The sequence below is a fragment of the Parus major genome, chromosome 9 (assembly GCF_001522545.3).
Source record: "Parus major isolate Abel chromosome 9, Parus_major1.1, whole genome shotgun sequence".
Lineage (NCBI taxonomy): Eukaryota > Metazoa > Chordata > Aves > Passeriformes > Paridae > Parus > Parus major.
The window spans coordinates 2,540,205-2,556,665 of record NC_031778.1 but is presented as its reverse complement, the minus strand read 5'-3'; the positions used below and the strand labels follow the sequence as shown (position 1 = coordinate 2,556,665).

The window sequence follows — 16,461 nt, the reverse complement described above, 5'->3', positions numbered from 1 at the left end:
CCCCTCCTTCTCCACTGACCTTGGTGTCTCCACGTTGTTTCCCTCACATGTTCTCACTTCCTCCTCTTCTCTGGCTAGAAAAAGCTGTTCTGAATTTTCTGTTCTGATTTTCTTCTTAAATCTGTTATCACAGAGATGTTACCAACCTTTCTAATTGGTCAAGCCTTGGCCAGCAGCAAATCCATCCTCAGAGCCATCAGGGATTGGATCTGCTGAACATGATGGAAGCTTCTGGCAGCTTCTCACAGAAGCCACCTCCGTGGCCCCCCCGCTACCAAAAAGCAGGCTGTGCAAAGCCAAGGCAGGAGCTCACGTTCTCCAAGTGACAGCAGCAGGGCAGGCGTTGGCTGTGGGCTCACGGAGGGCAGATGTAGATCACAGGGGAAGATGTGTTTGTGGGCAGGAAAGACTCCCCCACACTGGTGAACACTCTGAGCATTGCTGGGGCAGAGCTCAGCACCATTTTGGGGGTTTTTCAGAAAGAAAAAAAACAGTTCTAGGCAGCATTTATCCACTTCCTCTCTCCCCTGACTTTTCTAGAGTGCTGACTCATGGGAAAATACCCTTTCCTGATGGAAATGTTTGGGGTGTCAGTGTGGGCAGGCTGTGGGCAGCTGGGCTCAGCTGTGATCCTCAGCTGTGAGCCTGGGGGTCAGTCTGGTGCCACAAAACAAACCAGGGCAGAGCAATTCGAGGGCAGCAAACACCAAGGCAGCAGTGACATGGCTTTCCTGTGTGTGGGAGGATTTGCCCTGCAGGGATGGATGTTCTGAGGAGGTGTCTCTGGGCCAGGGCTCAGCAGGGCAGCTGTAAGGGAGCTGGCAGGAGGACTCAGCTCTGAAGGAGCTTTGTGCCTTTATGGCATTGGACAAGTGTTGCTTTCATCCCAAAAGTGTTCCTTCACACCTGTCTGACCTGTTGAGTTGAAGGGGAAGGAGGTCAGACCAGCTTAGGGACATGTTTTGTAGAGAAATGCACTTAATAATGTGCCAGAACCACCTGAACAGCCACCCAACCCAGCCTGCCAAAGGAACGGGATAAACATAAACTGGATTAGTTTAATAATGCAAACAACCTGAAATACACAATGAGGTAAAATGCAATATATACATTTGTACATGTTGGCAAGAAGGATCAATAGACTTTAGCTGCAGAAGGAACTGAAAGAGGTACATGGGTTGCCTGTATGAGTAACAAGTAGGTGCTGGAGGGTGGAATGGAGGCACATTAACAACAAGTGGTTACATACACGCTTTTACACATCTCTGTGACCTATTTGTTTAATAGAAACATAGATTATCCATTTCTAAACCTAATAAAGAACTTGCTAGAGCAAAAGAGCAATACTTATCCCAGTAGCCCTGAAGCTGTATTTCCTCTTTATGTTGCAGATGTCGGAGGTGGGTTTTGTTTCCCTTTTCCCTTTAGCAAGGCTGTATCTGCAAGGGGTGGGTTGCATCTGTTTTCTGAGTGCTGGCTTTGGGCTGTAGAAAGGCTTCATGGAACTCCCTGGTGACAAAGTAGTAGCAGACACTATCGAGGCAGCAGTTGGATGTGGCGATGCACCTCATCAGGGAGGAGAAGTTCTTCATGACACAGAGCTGGAAACAGGTAGCTCCAACATTCTCCATGATGAACCTGGCGAATAGCCCAAGGTAGGCTGGCAGAAAACATATCAGAAATACAATCAGATTTGCATAAACGATGTGTACGGCTTTCTGGACTGATTTCTCCTCCGGTGAATTCGTGTTCAGATGTTTCTTCAGGTTCCTGATGACTTCTGTGGAGCAGAAGGTCAAGATTGCTAATGGGAGAGTGAAAACGAAGAAAATGGCCAGCAGGCTGAGAGCAGCAGGTGTGGGCGTGTAGGTCTGGAAGCAGAGAGCTGCGTGTCTCTGCCAGAGCTGGATGGTGGCACCGATTATCACCAAAACCCACAGAAGCCCACAGAGGAGGGCAGCCTTTGACGGGGACCTGAAGGTCCTGGCTTTCAAAGGGTGCTTTATGGCAATGTATCGATCGATGGAGATGAATGAAATGATGTAGATGCTCACTAACATGTTTATAAAATACATTATCTCTGTAAACTGGCAGAGCTCCCCTCGGGCTGACTTGTTCCAGAGCAGATAAACCATGGAAGGCAGGGTGCAGATGACAGAGAAATCTGCAAAGACTAAATTCATCACATACACCCTGGTTTCTGTCCACTTCTTCATCTTGCAGGAGAATACCCAGAAGGCAAGAACATTAAATAGTGCTCCAAAAAAGAAAATGAGGCTATAGAGAGCAAACTCAATGAGACGAATGTGGCGATGCAGTTCTAGATTTGTGGTGCTGCAGTTGTTGGACACATTCATTGTCCTGAGCTACAGATGTTGTATGATGTTCTGAGACCTAAAATTGGAAAGGACATGGTAAGACCTCTTTATAGCTGTAAAAGAAGCACATGTAAGTATATATGTCCTTTGTTAATAATGTGAATTTGAGCTTTGCAGAGCTGTCTTTCTCATCAATCAAATCATCAAATCAGCCTGTGGCATCCTTTGGCATCCTTTGTCAAGCTTTAAGTTCACTCAGTTTATGAGTGTCTCAGTGTACATCTCCAATAGGACATGGCAGACAGCCTTTATTAAATAGGGAGATCTTGAAGTCTGTGAGGGCAGGAGGCAACATGGCACTAAGAAGAGCCCCCATAGGTGGTGGGCACATTCTGTGACAAGGTGAACACTAATTCCTTAAGACAGGCTGTGCAGATGATGTAAAATTACCCTTACCTTGGTGTTGAGCTAGGCAGGGATTGCAGCAACCAAAACTAAAGCCCAGCACAACCCATGAGCAAAAGCTCTTCTGTCAGTCCTGCTGGTTTTGGATTCAGATCGGGGGTGAAGGGCTGGGAGTGTGTAGCAGATGTCACTTGATAGAAATCCTCATGCTCTGGCTCTAACTGGGAAGGTTTCTGAGCCTTGTGAACCCAGAGCTCCAAGCTGAGGAAAACAGCTGAATCTGCAGTCCTGCTCTCCCAAAGGCATGCTCAAAACCCTAAGGGAGAGAGTGAGGTGTGCTGCTCTCCACCTCTCCAGGAGAGGAATGGAGGATGGAAGGATTAACCTAATTTTAAGCCCATTTGTTCCAGGAGAGAGTATGAGTCTACAGATGCAAAGCAGAAAGGCACTTCTGGAAGAAGGAACACCAGTGCAGAACAAGGAGCTTGCTGTTAAGGGCTGAATTAGATGGCTCCTGCCCCAGGCAGGCACCCAGCCACCCTCAGAAATCCGTGTTAGAGCAGTCGCTGTTGAGCCTCTGTCACACTGGCTACAAGATGTTTTGCAAGAGTATTAGTTGTGTGAAGAGTGAGTTTATGGGCTGATAAAAATCATCTTTCAACAGAGCCCAACCTGTGCAAAGTGGCTTCATGTGACATGCACGTGAAACAATTCTTCGAACTGCTGATTCTGAGTATCTGTCACTTCTGCTTGCATCTAAATGCACTTCAGGAAAAAAAAAATAAACAACCTTTCAATAAGTGTAAAATAAGTGTTTTAGCACTCTAACAGGAGAGTGAAGTGGGGAGGGATCTGGTGAAATCCCGTAGGGAAGAGACACCAGGACTGCCTGGCTAAGCAGTTATTTGCCTCCACCAGCAATGCAGACCTTGTGGCCAATTGGTGAGAGCACTGCCTGTAAATCAGAATTCAGTTCTGAAGTGACTGAAAAATGCACAAATAACTCAGTTTCTGGCGGATGTGCAAGTGTCTTAGGCAATAGCAGACACTAGTGTGACTTGTTCTTGTATGCTCAGGTCTGGGTTTCCCAACAGAGGCTTGCTGCTCACTGCCTGTACCCTGTGAGGAAGGGGACACTTGTCCCCTGAGGAAAACCTCTCTGAACTATGGAAACAGCAGCAGGGAGCTGTCACTGGTTATGGTCACTGCTTATGGCATGAGGCAGAAGTCTGACAGCTGCACTGGTGCCCAGGTTTCTTCTCACTGCCCTGGTCTGCAGTGTCAGCTGCAGCCTCTGCAGAGGTGCAGCACAGGCAAACCACACTGCTGGGCTCTGCAGCATCAGAGGGCTCTGGCCAACACTGCCCTTGGAGCTGGAGACCTGACCCAGTGCAGCTCCCAGCAGCAGGGCTCACAAGTGCCCCAGGCCAGTCCAGAGGCTGGGAGGAGGATGGAGGAAATGACCAGAGGGTTTAAAGCAGACCCAAAAGCATTGATAGGGTATGACTGAGGAAAAAAATCTTTAAAGAGATGCATCTTGACCAGCTAGCATATCCTGTGGCTGCTGGAAATGTATCTGGTGGGGTAGATGAAATGCCTGCAGCATCAGAGGGGCTAGGCTGCAACTTACAGCTGTGACAAAGGAATGGAGACAGCTGTGAAACAGCATCTTGCTGCTGCTGGGAGACCAGGAAAGGCTGGGGCTCCACAGACAAGGTCACCAGTACTGTGCAGGGTGTCCTGCTATCCCCACCAAAGGATGGGGAGAGCTGGCCAGCAGCTGTCCCCCAGCACAGAACCTGGTGAGCATCTGGGGAGGAAGGCCTGGGCTGAGCTTGTTTCCTCCAGCAGCTCAAGAAGCAGGAGGCTTCTGTCAGACCCTGAAGAGAAAGGCTGGAGGAAGAGATGCAAGGATGAGAGGCTGAAGGCACAGTGGATGTTGCAGCAGCACTGTGGTGGCTGCAGCCAGTGTTTTTCCAGCAGGAAAGCAGCTGCACTGAGGGGGGAGTCTTGCATGGAAAATCCTCCTCCTTCCTTCTGGGGAGAGCTCAAAAGTGGTCAGGCACCAAGGGCTGAAGGGTGAATATGGTGGGTGAAATAAAGGGTGAATATGGTGGGTGAAATGGCTAAGGACAACATGGGAGCCCTGGTGGGCAAGGGAGGGAACCTGGAACTGAGCAGAGGGAGAGCAAGAATGGAAATGGGGGTGAAGTTAGGTACAGCACAGCATCATCTGCATCAGCTGCCCTCAGACCTGCTACCTCCATGGCAACAGCCCTGTCACCAATAAATGACAATAAATTCTTATTTATTGATGGAAGGGGTGGCTCTTAGCACATATTTAGTGAGGAGCTTTTCCTCTCTGTTTCCAAATAGCATAAAGAAATCTGCAGACTGCCATCTCCAACCCTCCTGCTGCTGTTCACACCTCTCTCAAGTGCAAGGATCTCAAGAACAGCAATTTTTTCTTTTCCTTTTTGCAGCTTGTGTTCTTTCAGAGTCATCTATCACTGCATCCCTGGAAAACTGTAATATGGTCACCCTAACCATGATCTATTTGCTTTGATAGATGCTGGAAGGGGTCCTCTTAGACAAAACAAATTTGTTAGAATCACTTGTTTCCCATGTTGGGATGAATTGACTTCCAGATCCCCGCTGCTGTGATATTCCAGGTAAAGTACCAGGGAATACCTTGGAGTAAGAACAGAAACTGAACAGAAACTCAGAGATCACGACCTACCCTACTCCTGCCTCGCAGGGACCTCGCTGCCCTGCAGAAACCATGCTCAAAGCCTCCTCTGCCTCCCCCCAGGCACAGCAGGACCCTGCTCAGCAGTTCAGAGCCAGCAAGAGAGAAGGAAACAAAGTGATGTTACCTGCAGATTTAACGTGCCAGAGTCAGCAGCAGGTGCCACCGAGGCAGGGCACGCGGGCTCTGTGCAGCCTGGGCAGGGCGAGCAGGGCTGGAGGACGGGCACGGGCTGCCTGTGCAGGGCAGGTGCCTGGCACCAGCAGCTCCCTGATACTTGAGTGTTTCCATAGCACCTCCTCCTCCTGCGTAAGAGCAGATTTCACATCAGTCAAGTTTTGAATGCCAGCCTTCTGGCCAAAGCAATGGTGGCACTACTTTACTTTAGTGAGCTGGCCACTCTGTGGTTTCTGAAAGGGTGTGTTTGATGGCCGGCAGAGATGTTCAGCAAGTGGGCATTTGAAATGCTGCACCAAAGTCTAAGCTAGGTAAAGCCAGGAAGGTGCAGTACCTGGTCTGGATCGCCCCATGCAGCTCAAGGTACACCTGAGTGTTGAGTTGTGCTTGCACAGCTCTGGGCAGGGAGGTGAGCACACGGAGCAGCTTGGCAAGTAGTGTAGGAAAGCCTTCCCAACCCTCCTCAAATGCTGCACTTATGATGGGGACAGCGTGAGGGCTCTGGCCTGCACCTGTTTGAGCACAGGTACAGCCAAACCATCAGAGAGCTCCAGCTGGCACACAAACCGAGGCCTCGGTACATCCCACGTGGGTGGCAGAGAGCTTCACTGGTAAACTCTGCATTGACAGAAGTGGAGGGGGCAGGCAGAGCCATAAACTCCAAAGGGCTCAGTAATGGGCTTTTAATTGGTGTCAGTAATCAGCTGCAAGTGGGGACTGCTTCACTGCACACTCAGCCTTGGTCCCTGGCCAGCTGTTGCATTCTTTGTTGCAGTGATGCACTGGTGCTCCTCAGTCAGCAGGATGAGTGCTCTCCTGGCTGTGGGAGCTTGAGAGAAAAGCAGCAGCTGGCTGGAGCTTGGGCTCTCACAGCAAAGGATGGCAGGATGCTCGCATGTCCCTGGCTCGGGAGGCACGGGGTGGCACCAGGCAAAGGAAGCGCTGCAGCACAGCTGTCATATGAGGCTGTGCAGGGGAGAGCACCAGCCACGGCATCCTGAAGATAAAACTCCACCACAAGGCTTCTGAGCTTGCAGCCATCCCATAACCACAGAGATGTGCGTGCTGATCACAGCCCTCAGGAGGCAAGCAGGCATCCAGAGTCCTGGGTGTGGCTGTCACGGGAGGAGCAGCAAGGCAGGAGCCACGACACATGTCTGTGAACCAGGCTGATAAGAGCCCTGGATAGCATCTGGCATTTGTAAGGTGCTGTGGAGGAGGGGCAGGGAAGCACGGTGACACAAAATGCTGCAGTGGTTCTTGGGGTCACAGTGTGAAAGAGAGGGTCACTGCAGGTGTTCAGGGACAGGAAAGACCTGTGTGAAGAGAGCCACAAAGCAAAGGTGCTGGGAGCTGTTTGCCTGTGGTAGTTGCAGCTGCATTTGCTAAGGAGGCTGATGCTGTGGGTTCTTTTTGAGTTAGCGCACACAGTGATGGCCTTGTCCACCATCAGTGAGGCTGGAAGGAACCTCCTGAGGTTCCCAGCAACCCTTTGCTCAGAACCACTGTCTGAGGCCATGCCCTGTTTGGTTTTGAATAGTTTGAAGGATATCCCCACACGTTTTCTGGGCAACCTGTTCTAGTGCTTGATCATTCTGAGACAAAACTTTTTTATGTTTTCACAGACTTTCCCATATTCCAGTCTGTGCCTTTTGCCTCTTGCCCTCTCAGCAGTGTCAGGGAGAGGGCAGGAGGCAAAAGGCACAAACTGAAATATAGGAAAGTCTGTTTAAACACAAAAAAAAGTTTATTCCCTGCTACTGGGTGCTTATACACATGGATCAGATCCTTGAGAGACTTCTCCAGGCTGAATAGTCCCAGCTCTTTTAGCCTCTCCTCATACAAGAGATATTCCAGTCCCTTAATCTCCTCTGTGGCCTTTCCTTAGACCTGCTCCAGTAAGTCCAGGTCTTTCTTGTGCTTGGGGGGCCCCAGTGATAGACTGAGACAGTCTCAGCAGTGCTGGGCAGAGGGGCAGGATTCACCTCCCTTGAGCTGCTGGCAGTGCTCATTCTCAAGCTGCTGTTACCTCTCTCTGCTTCCATGGCACACTGCTGGCTCACCATCAGCTTGATTTCTCCCTGGAGCCCAGGTTCTGCTCTGCCAGGCTGCTTCCCACAGGGTCAGCCCCAGCCTGTCCAGGTGTATGGAGTTGCTCCTCCTCAGCTGAAGGAACCATAGGGCCTGCAGTTCTCTGGATGCTCTTTCTGCCTTTCCTGAAGGGTGACATTTGAGGGAGACAGCAGTGTTGAAGGGAAGAGCACACTGTGAGTGTCACCTGTGAAAGGTGAGGAGATGAGCAGCAGTGGAAAACGACTTTGTGCCACCACAGTCTGCAGGGGATGCAGTTGATGGTGGGGACAAAAAATGCCACTGCCAGAAAGAGATAGAACTCAGCCTGTGGAGTTCCAGCTGATTTGGAGGTGGTGACCTAGGAAAGAGCCCCCAGGAGGGATGTAAAGCAGGAGGGTGAGGTGGCTGGGGAGAGGAGACCATGGATGTGGGACAGGGATGGATACAGCCTGGCCAAAGCGTCCGGGCTGATGAGCTCCACCACTGGAAGGGGCCAGGGGACACAGACATGGCAGCAGAGGACCTCTGGGATTGTGGCAGCCAAGCAGCACTGGGGGAAGGTCAGACTGTGACAGTGGCACCTGCCTGCAGCAGTGTCTAGCCTAGATGGAAGGATTCATTCCCCACAGAAGACAGGAGAAGGCTGCTCGTGCTGGGTCTGCCTGAGCACCTGGCCTTTTTTACCTGTCTCCCACCAGATCTCAGTGCTGGAAGAAGCTAAACTGGTACAGATTACATCTGTTTGTGTTCCTCTAAAATACAAGTTACTAAGTAGGACTAAACAAAGTGGGTTTGGCTGTGGTGTGAAACAGGGGCAACACCTACATGGGATGCTGCAAACATTCACAAGCCAGCCTCGGCAACCTTTGAAGGTACCAGCAGTTCCATGACAGCAAGGTAAAAACACTCTTAAACTTGGTTTGGGATTTTTTCCCCTTCCCCTCTCTCAATCATGAACATCTCTTTCCTATATAACCAGTTTGAAAGGTCACTTTGTTATGCAATCCATTGGGTTTGGAAGGTCTTCAGCTTCACTAATGTTCCACATTCAAAGCTTAATTTATTTACAGTTTACATTCATATGACTAAGGAGGAGGAAAACAAAGGTGGGCTAAGGATGGCAGTGTTTGCACCAGCCATGCTTTACTCAGGGTGGGCTGCAGCAATACCCACCTGTCCAATGCTGTACAAATAAATCCCACAGGTGCCTCTGTTTTGAATTATTTTATGTATGACCAGGCCATACTGAGCATCCTCAGTGCTCTTTAGGCTGCATTCCAGCCTGTCCTGCCTCATTATGTTGATGATATAGACTCACAATATTGATTTCCTGAGATGAAAAACTCACTTTTGCTCTTTCTCTCTCTCTCTCTCTAAGAATCATTTTGTTTCTGAGTGCTCTGTGTTTGAGTGGAGACATCTAATGCTTCATGAGCTCCACCAGATATTTTTTATCACTCTCCCTCAACCATAAGACACTCAAAAAAAAAAGATTTTTGAAAAAAATGGGGTTTGCTAATGTGAAACAGCAGAGGAAAGTGGAAGTAGGTCTGGTAATTGTAACCCACACTCTAACCTTGTCTAGTCCCAGGAGAGCAAATCAATTTATCCTTGGCTTTCACCAGAAAGAAAAACTGTAATTTGCCTGCAGTTATCCTCCCCATTTCTGCATTTGGACAGAGGCACTTTCAGCCTGGGAGAAGCATCACTCCTGCAATGTAGTACCTATGAGTGTTAGAGGCTTTTGCTTATACTTTTGGACTTTGCCTATAGAACTGCTTTGCTCTCAGTCTTCCAGGCATTACCAGCACAGACTAGGCTGGAATATGTGTATGCTGGTTTCCTCAAATAAAAGTCTTCCTGAAATTCACTGGATTCAGCACCCTTCTTCCCCCTGCTCATTTTTTCCACTTGCCTTCTAAAGCCCATTCTATTTTGTTTTTCATAATGGGGATGAGAATGAGCAGTTTAGCTCAGAGGTTTTTAAACTGGGAAACTTTTGCTGCAGGAGGCAGGAAAGCCATCAGAGGTACAGGGAGGGAGAATGCTCCATAAACATCCACTTTTCAGAAAGAAAATTGCCCCATCATTTAAGAACCAGAGATAACCTGGCAAAGGAGAGGTGATAAATTAGATTCAAGTTGGTCACACCTCATTTGGAAAGCTGATGATGAGTCTGTACCAAAAATTCACTGTTATATCAGATCTGTTTTCGTTTCCTGAAAATTAAAGTAAATTTAGAAATGCAGTTTAATAATGACTTTAATAAATGGATATTTAGGAATAGTGATTTACAATCACCCTTTGATTCAGTATTTCCTGAAGGCAGATGAGCTCATTGACTAAAAAGGGAGGTTTAGCAGAAAATAATCATGCCACAGAGTTACATTTTGATTTCATGCTCATTACTGCATGTCAGAAACACACCCTTTTTTCTGATGGAGAGATGAGCCATGCAAAGAAAAGCCACAGAACGGGACAAAAAAGCAATAATAATCTTGTGCCATTGGAGTAACAGGACTGAAGGCAGTGACACCCTGGTCCTGCTGGCTGGTGTGAGCCACAGATCTGCCTCTGCACAAGTAGAAAATATATTATGTCAGAGATGGGATGGAGTGATAACCTTTGCAGGGCTGCCTTGTAGAGTAAAACAGTATGTTGGTCATGTTTGCTTTGCTTTTCAGGCCAGGGAGACATATAAGCATATCTATAAATATCTGTAAAAAATATCTATCTTAACATTTCCCCTTTGCAGGGCTGTGCTGACACACTGTGCTCAAAGAATAAAACAGAAGAGCAAAGAACATGAACTTGGCTGATAAACACGTTTGTGAGATGTGCATATTTCTCACTTGCACGGACAGGAAGAAGGGAAACCTGGTTTGGTAAGGTCAGCTCCAGCCTCTGACACTGAAATTTAATTTTGAGCTTGGAAATCCTGGCTTTCAGCATCTCAGAGTTAAAACATGTGAAGCTGTGCACCCACAAAGAGCCACTGATGTACACCAAGGCATTTTCACTCTTACTTGATCACCCTGTTATCCAACCACTCATCAAAGGTAAGAACTCAACATAGCACAACAGTTGCAACCCCCTGGTGCCAGACTCACCCTTTTGCCCAGAACCCTGACAACACTGACAGCTCTGCCCAGCAAACACAGGCTTTCCACGGGCCTCCCACTTCCAGACCTCCCCCTTGTCTAGGAAAACAAAAACCCCAAAATTTGGGTGTGAAAGTTGGCCAAGAAAGACTCCAAGAAAGGTGGTGGTGGCTGCTCCCCTTCCCAGCACTGAGCGAGCGGGGGCTGTGCAGAGCAGCGAGCTCAGGGCAGTGAGAGCGCCTGGGGAGGGGAAAAGCAGAACCCCACAGAGTTGTGCTGGACCCCATTTAACTGCCAAGTTCATTTGGTGCCTGGCTCTGTGTCTGCTTTGCTCCAGTACTTTTCTCCTGTGTGAGAGCCTTTACCGCCACAGCTTGTGTCTCAGCAAGGCAGCAAATTTCCCCACAGCTCCTTTGTGCAAATATCTGACCGCAGTGCAGATTCCAGATGCCGCTGATACGGCCCCTGAGCCTGCACATAAACAACCCTGCACCTTCCCATGCCTATTTAGGGCAGGGCTTTCCTTGATGCTACTCAGTGACATCTAAACCTGCCCAGGTTTTGTGCTGCAGTAGTGACAATATCCCCTTTACCCTTATTTGGATCCCTGCCTTTTATCTCTCCCTAGCTTCAATGGCTGAAATAATTTCAGTGCTTTAAAATACTCATTCATTGCACTATTGGTTGATTTGGAGAGGAAAAGACTTCCTGTGGGAGACTGGTCCTTAAAAATCAACACAGGCATCTCCTGACCTGCTTGTCCAGCAGAACACTGAAGCACAGGGATGTGACCGAGTGGCTCCCAGAGCCCTGGGATGTGTTAAAGCACTGAGCCCCTCTCCCAGCACACCAGTGCTCCCCATCTGAGAGAAAACACTTTGGGGTTACCTGCTGGGGGTCTCCATCTGCTGTGCATGTCACTCTGCTGCACAAGAGAAAGCCCCACCTGAAACTTGGGGTTTGAGTGAATCTGCTGCTGGCGTGCCTGAAATGCAGTGCCCCAGGTCACCTCTAACACAACACCTTAAAGAGAACAGGCTGTGACCCCTTGGTCACACTGAGCAGGAGCCTCTGGGGACACATGTGCTGCTCTAAGTTGCTTAATTCAGGCTATTGCTTGACCCCAGCAGCCCCTAAAATGTGCATTATTTCTTTCACTGCATCAGCACCTTTCTGGCATTTCGACTGAGATGTCAGTCTCAACTCACTGCGGTCTTGAGCACAGTGAGTGTCTCACACAGATGAAACCTCTCATCTGGTAGTTATCCCTTCCTCCCTGAAATAAAAGGTCTCATCTGGTAGTTTTCCTTTCCTTTCCTCCCTGAACTAAAAGGGAGAAGCCAGCCTCTTCTGCTGGTATTACAGAAGGCATACGACACAAATGAGATGTGGTGTTTATTTTCTGCCTTCTAGACCTCTAGGTTTAAAAACTTGCAGGTACGGGAAGTAACCTTCCATGACTCACTTCCATTAAATTTGAAAGCAATTTCCTAGTTTGCTACAAGGTGACAAAGTTCTCTACTGGTGTTTTGAAGTGCTGGGGTGCCCAAACACCGTTCCTATTAACCCTTCATTGCCATGGGAAGGAGGATGCTGATCCTTCGTGACTGCGAGCACACACCTGCCCACCTCAGCCTTGTGCACCTGGGTGTGTTCAGAGAGATCCCCAGCAGCCACACAGGGGGAATTTCCTTCCTGTTCCCTGTGCTGAGGGGCTGGAGCAGTGAATAAACTGGGGTGAGGATAGAGGGGAGCTCTGGGCACAGCAGGATGGGGAGCTGGGCCAGGCACCTCCAGCACCCACCCTGCCCCAAGCCTTTCCTGTCTCACACCCCCACCTCTGTGAGCTGCTGCCCCACAGCTGTGTTCTGCTCCCTCTCACATTGACATAAATCCACAGTGACAATTTATCAGCCAGACAGATGGAGATCCTCAAATAGAAATACCCAGGACCAGTAAATCCAAGTAAAACCATGTCCTCTCAGGGAAAGAAACAGGGAGCAAGGAGGAAATTATTTGCTCAATTTGCTTATGTGTTTGATGAAACCAATCATGGTTCCTCCTTTCTCTTCCACTCAGTTACATTAATTTCACTGTAAGCCTTTTGTCTCAGGAAATCTCTGCTTGATTTGCTTTCCTGATTGCAGATCACTGTGTTGTTTTTCCTCTAAACAGTGAACAATCTCCATTTTTTCTCACAGCCAGTTTGCAGTGGCTCTGCCAGGATTTATGCCAGATGCTCTAACACCCGAGGTGACCAGAAGGTTATAGTCAGGGGGAAATGGTGTCTAAAGGAAATGTTTAACTTTGTATCATCATTTCCAGATAAGACTGTAAGTGCAAGAGTTCATACTCCAAAATTCAGATTAGCCTCACATTATGTGGGCAGATTCTTGTGACAGTGATATTTCCTCTTGACATTTGAAAACTTGCAGCTCTCACAACTTCAAGCTTTTCTCCAGGGAAAGATCCCATCCCTGAGAGGGAGGCAGGCCCCTGCTCCAGCATCCTAAACATGGTCCAGGCTGCTTTTAGGTGCTCCACCTATATAGTAAAAGTAATTCCTGCCTGAAACAACTTGGAGTTTCAAATTTCCAGTTCTGAAGATACTGGCATCACTATGGTAAGTCAAAGCACAGCTCAAGCAGCCCTCTGTGCTGTGTCTGCTGGGCTGAGTCCCTTCAGAACCTCAGCTTGGGTTCCTCCAGTTAAAGTGCTTTGCTGACATCAGTGTTAAATTTGGCTGGGAAAACTGATGCTCAAATTATTTTTAATGCACCCAAAGAGAGGAAACAGTCTCATTTGTGGTTTTAAGGTCTGTCTGGAAGATGACCCCTCAATACCACAAGAATCAGGTGTGAATAACAACAAGCTGTAGCATAATTCAGGCTTCTATTTTAACCATTTTGAGCAGTGAGGGTGACATGTCAAATTCAGGCTGCTCTGGTGACAGCAGGGACCAGGGACTGGGACATCATTTACACAGAGCTGCTGCAGGACATTTTAAATTCTTGCAGCAGGACAAAACAAAGTTAAACACTTGGTCCAGAATTATTTTGGGGGTCTGGCTGTGTGCAGCTGACAGGACACCCTGGGTGTTCATTACCTCCCCCAGAGCCTTTGCTGTGGCACTCGTGCACCCTTCAAAGGGGCCAGGGGCAGCTGACAGCAGGCTCAGCTTCTTCACCTGGGTTTTGCAGGCAGGAGTGCAGAGAGGTGGGTCTGGTAACCTGCTGAATGGCCTTGTGTAGCTGGCAGCTGGGAGGTTTTTGGGGAGTCACTCCACATGCAGTGCTCCCTGAGCTCCAAGCACTATCCTGCCAGGAGCCAGCTCTGTGCTGCTCCCAGGGCACCTGGGCACCCACAGCTGTGGGCAGGACAGCTTCTCATGGCTGAGAGACTCCTCCTGTATTTGCCCTTGCCCAGTTCTGAAAAAAAACAACAACAAAAAAATATTCTGCAAATGTCTGTAATGTGCAGAGCACGGGGACCTCTCTGGCTTTTAGTACATCCCAGGAGCCTTATTAGGCCTTGAAAAAAGAGATTGAGAAAAAGTCATTAAGCTTTTTCTTTGTTTCCACAGCTTATTATCTACCTTCTCTGACAGCCTCTTTTGTGATTCAGCATAGGACAAATTGTGCTTGTATGCTTATGCCTCACAGCTCTTCTGTCTTGCTGTGATATGAAAGGGATCCTGAGGATGCTCTGCTGTGAGAAATGTATCCCTGGAAATTGGTCACTGACACATCTGTTCAGAAATGTTGTCTCAAAGGTTAAAAGAGTTAAATCTTGTTTTCTCCTGGGGTTTTTGTTGGGGTTTTTTCCTTGTTTTTCTTCTCTGCTGTGAGCAGAGGAGCAGTGCTCTGCTTCATAACACCTCTGTAGCCTTTGAGCTCTGCCATGCAGCCACCTGCCTCTCCACAGGGAGAGGGAAGAGCCCAGGGACTCCAACTGGCAAAGCCCTTCCCTTATGGCTCTTGAGACTCTTGCACAGGGAAGCCCCTGTTTCTGTACCAGGCTGTCTTTCACACAGACATTACTGACTTTAACATCACAAGCAACATACTTGTTTTGCTTTTTCTTTGCCTTTTTGATGTCCATTTGCCCCCAGTGCTAAATTAAAATCTTTTGTTACGGTTTGATGTCCATTCTATTTAATTTCCAGCTTCCCTGAGACACACATTCCTCCCCAGACCCCTTCCCTGGCGTGGGGGACCATGCCAGCACTCAGGTCTCCTGGCTCCCCCAGGCCCACGCTGCTGTGCTCACCTGTCCCACTACACCCCATCTTCTGGGAAAGCTGACAGGCTGGAGAGGAGCACAGACTGCACTAATATCACCACAAGAACAACGTTTTTCAGAGAGATCTGACACCCTGTGTCAGCAGTGTGGTCCAGGCTGGGAGACCCAAGGCTGCAGCTCAGGGCTGGTACATCTCTGAGGCACTCTGGGGCTTGCAGCCCTACAAGGACATGATGATTTATAAAGATCTTTATTTAAAACAAACAAACAAAAAAAAGAATCTGTAAGAAATAAAAAACAACTCAAAAATTGAAACAAGAATTACACTGATTTCTGAGAGCTGGCAGTGGGAAGCAGAGCTGTCATGTCCTTTGTGACAGATAACCCAAGTTTATTTTAAGCCAAAACCAACCAGAGTTTTTCTTCTACTGAATTTTCCAATCTTTGTCCTTAATCCTCTGTGATTAATTACACACTGATTTACTGAGATCAGAATAGATGGGACCAGAGATGGGCCATGTACAAAATAATAAGTATTATTCACATAAGCCTCTTAGTTCATGTAAATTGTAAATTTTCAAATGCTGGCAAAGGGAGTTCTTTTCATTGCCACAGTTTCTCTGGCTGTAATTAGTCCTGTAGGAAGATTATTCCTTCTCTTATCATTAGTAAGAAAAAAAAGATAATTTGCCACAACGATGTTGACTTCAGTGCCATTGATGGCTGTGGCTGGTGGGATTCCACATCAGAACAAGGGATTTACGGGACAGCACAGCCCACAGAGTGCTGTGAGCTGGAGATTATCCGTGTCTTTCCTGCTCCTTTCCAGCCATTATCAAAACATTTGTGTGGGGAATGTGTTTGGCTGCTGGCTGGACGCTGATACAAAGCTGCCAGCACTGGGTCCAGCTGTGCAGATGCTGAATTTTAGTGCTGCCAGTCCCAGGCCATCAGTGGGAACAGCACCTCCTTGGGTGGCTGGCATCCTGCCCTCAGATCCACCACAATCATGCCTTCAGTGCTAACTTCCATATTTTGAGATCTATTTATTATATTATTTATATATTCATATAGTCATATATTTAAATATTACATATTTATATATATATATATTATTTATGTGTTTATATAAAATATATTTATATTTTATATATTTATATATTTATATATTTATATCTTTATATATTTATATATGTGTATATGTGTATATTTACAATATTTATATTTTTATTATTATAATAATATTTATTATATTTATTGTATATTATTTATGATATTTATTAATATTTCTGGAATATTACAGATATTTCTGCACTGCCTTAGTGTGTGACTGTGAGCTCCACAGAACGTGGTAGCAAGTTCTCCTCACAGCTCAGTCAGACACAACAATCCTTTC

At 47.6% G+C, this 16,461-nt stretch overlaps 1 protein-coding gene across 1 annotated transcript; it reads right to left on the bottom strand.

The window, feature by feature from the left end:
* Positions 1–1,038: 1,038 nt before the first annotated feature.
* Positions 1,039–14,924, bottom strand: LOC107209025 (G-protein coupled receptor 35-like). The gene is made up of 2 exons (XM_033516745.1): positions 14,838–14,924; positions 1,039–2,366 (listed from the first exon to the last, which is right to left on the bottom strand). Exons 1-2 carry the CDS (start codon positions 14,922–14,924, stop codon positions 1,425–1,427), a joined length of 1,029 nt encoding a protein of 342 aa, XP_033372636.1. The 3' UTR covers positions 1,039–1,424.
* Between the last annotated feature and the right edge of the window lie 1,537 nt (positions 14,925–16,461).

Excerpts from the sequence above, each read along its gene's own strand:
- LOC107209025 (XM_033516745.1), bottom strand. The coding sequence starts at position 14,924 with ATGGACATCAAAAAGGCAAAGAAAAAGCAAAACAAGTATGTTGCTTGT. Across the intron at positions 2,367-14,837 it reads TCTGTGTGAAAGACAGCCTG|CTCAGGACAATGAATGTGTC; the intron begins GTACAGAAACAG and ends CAACATCTGTAG.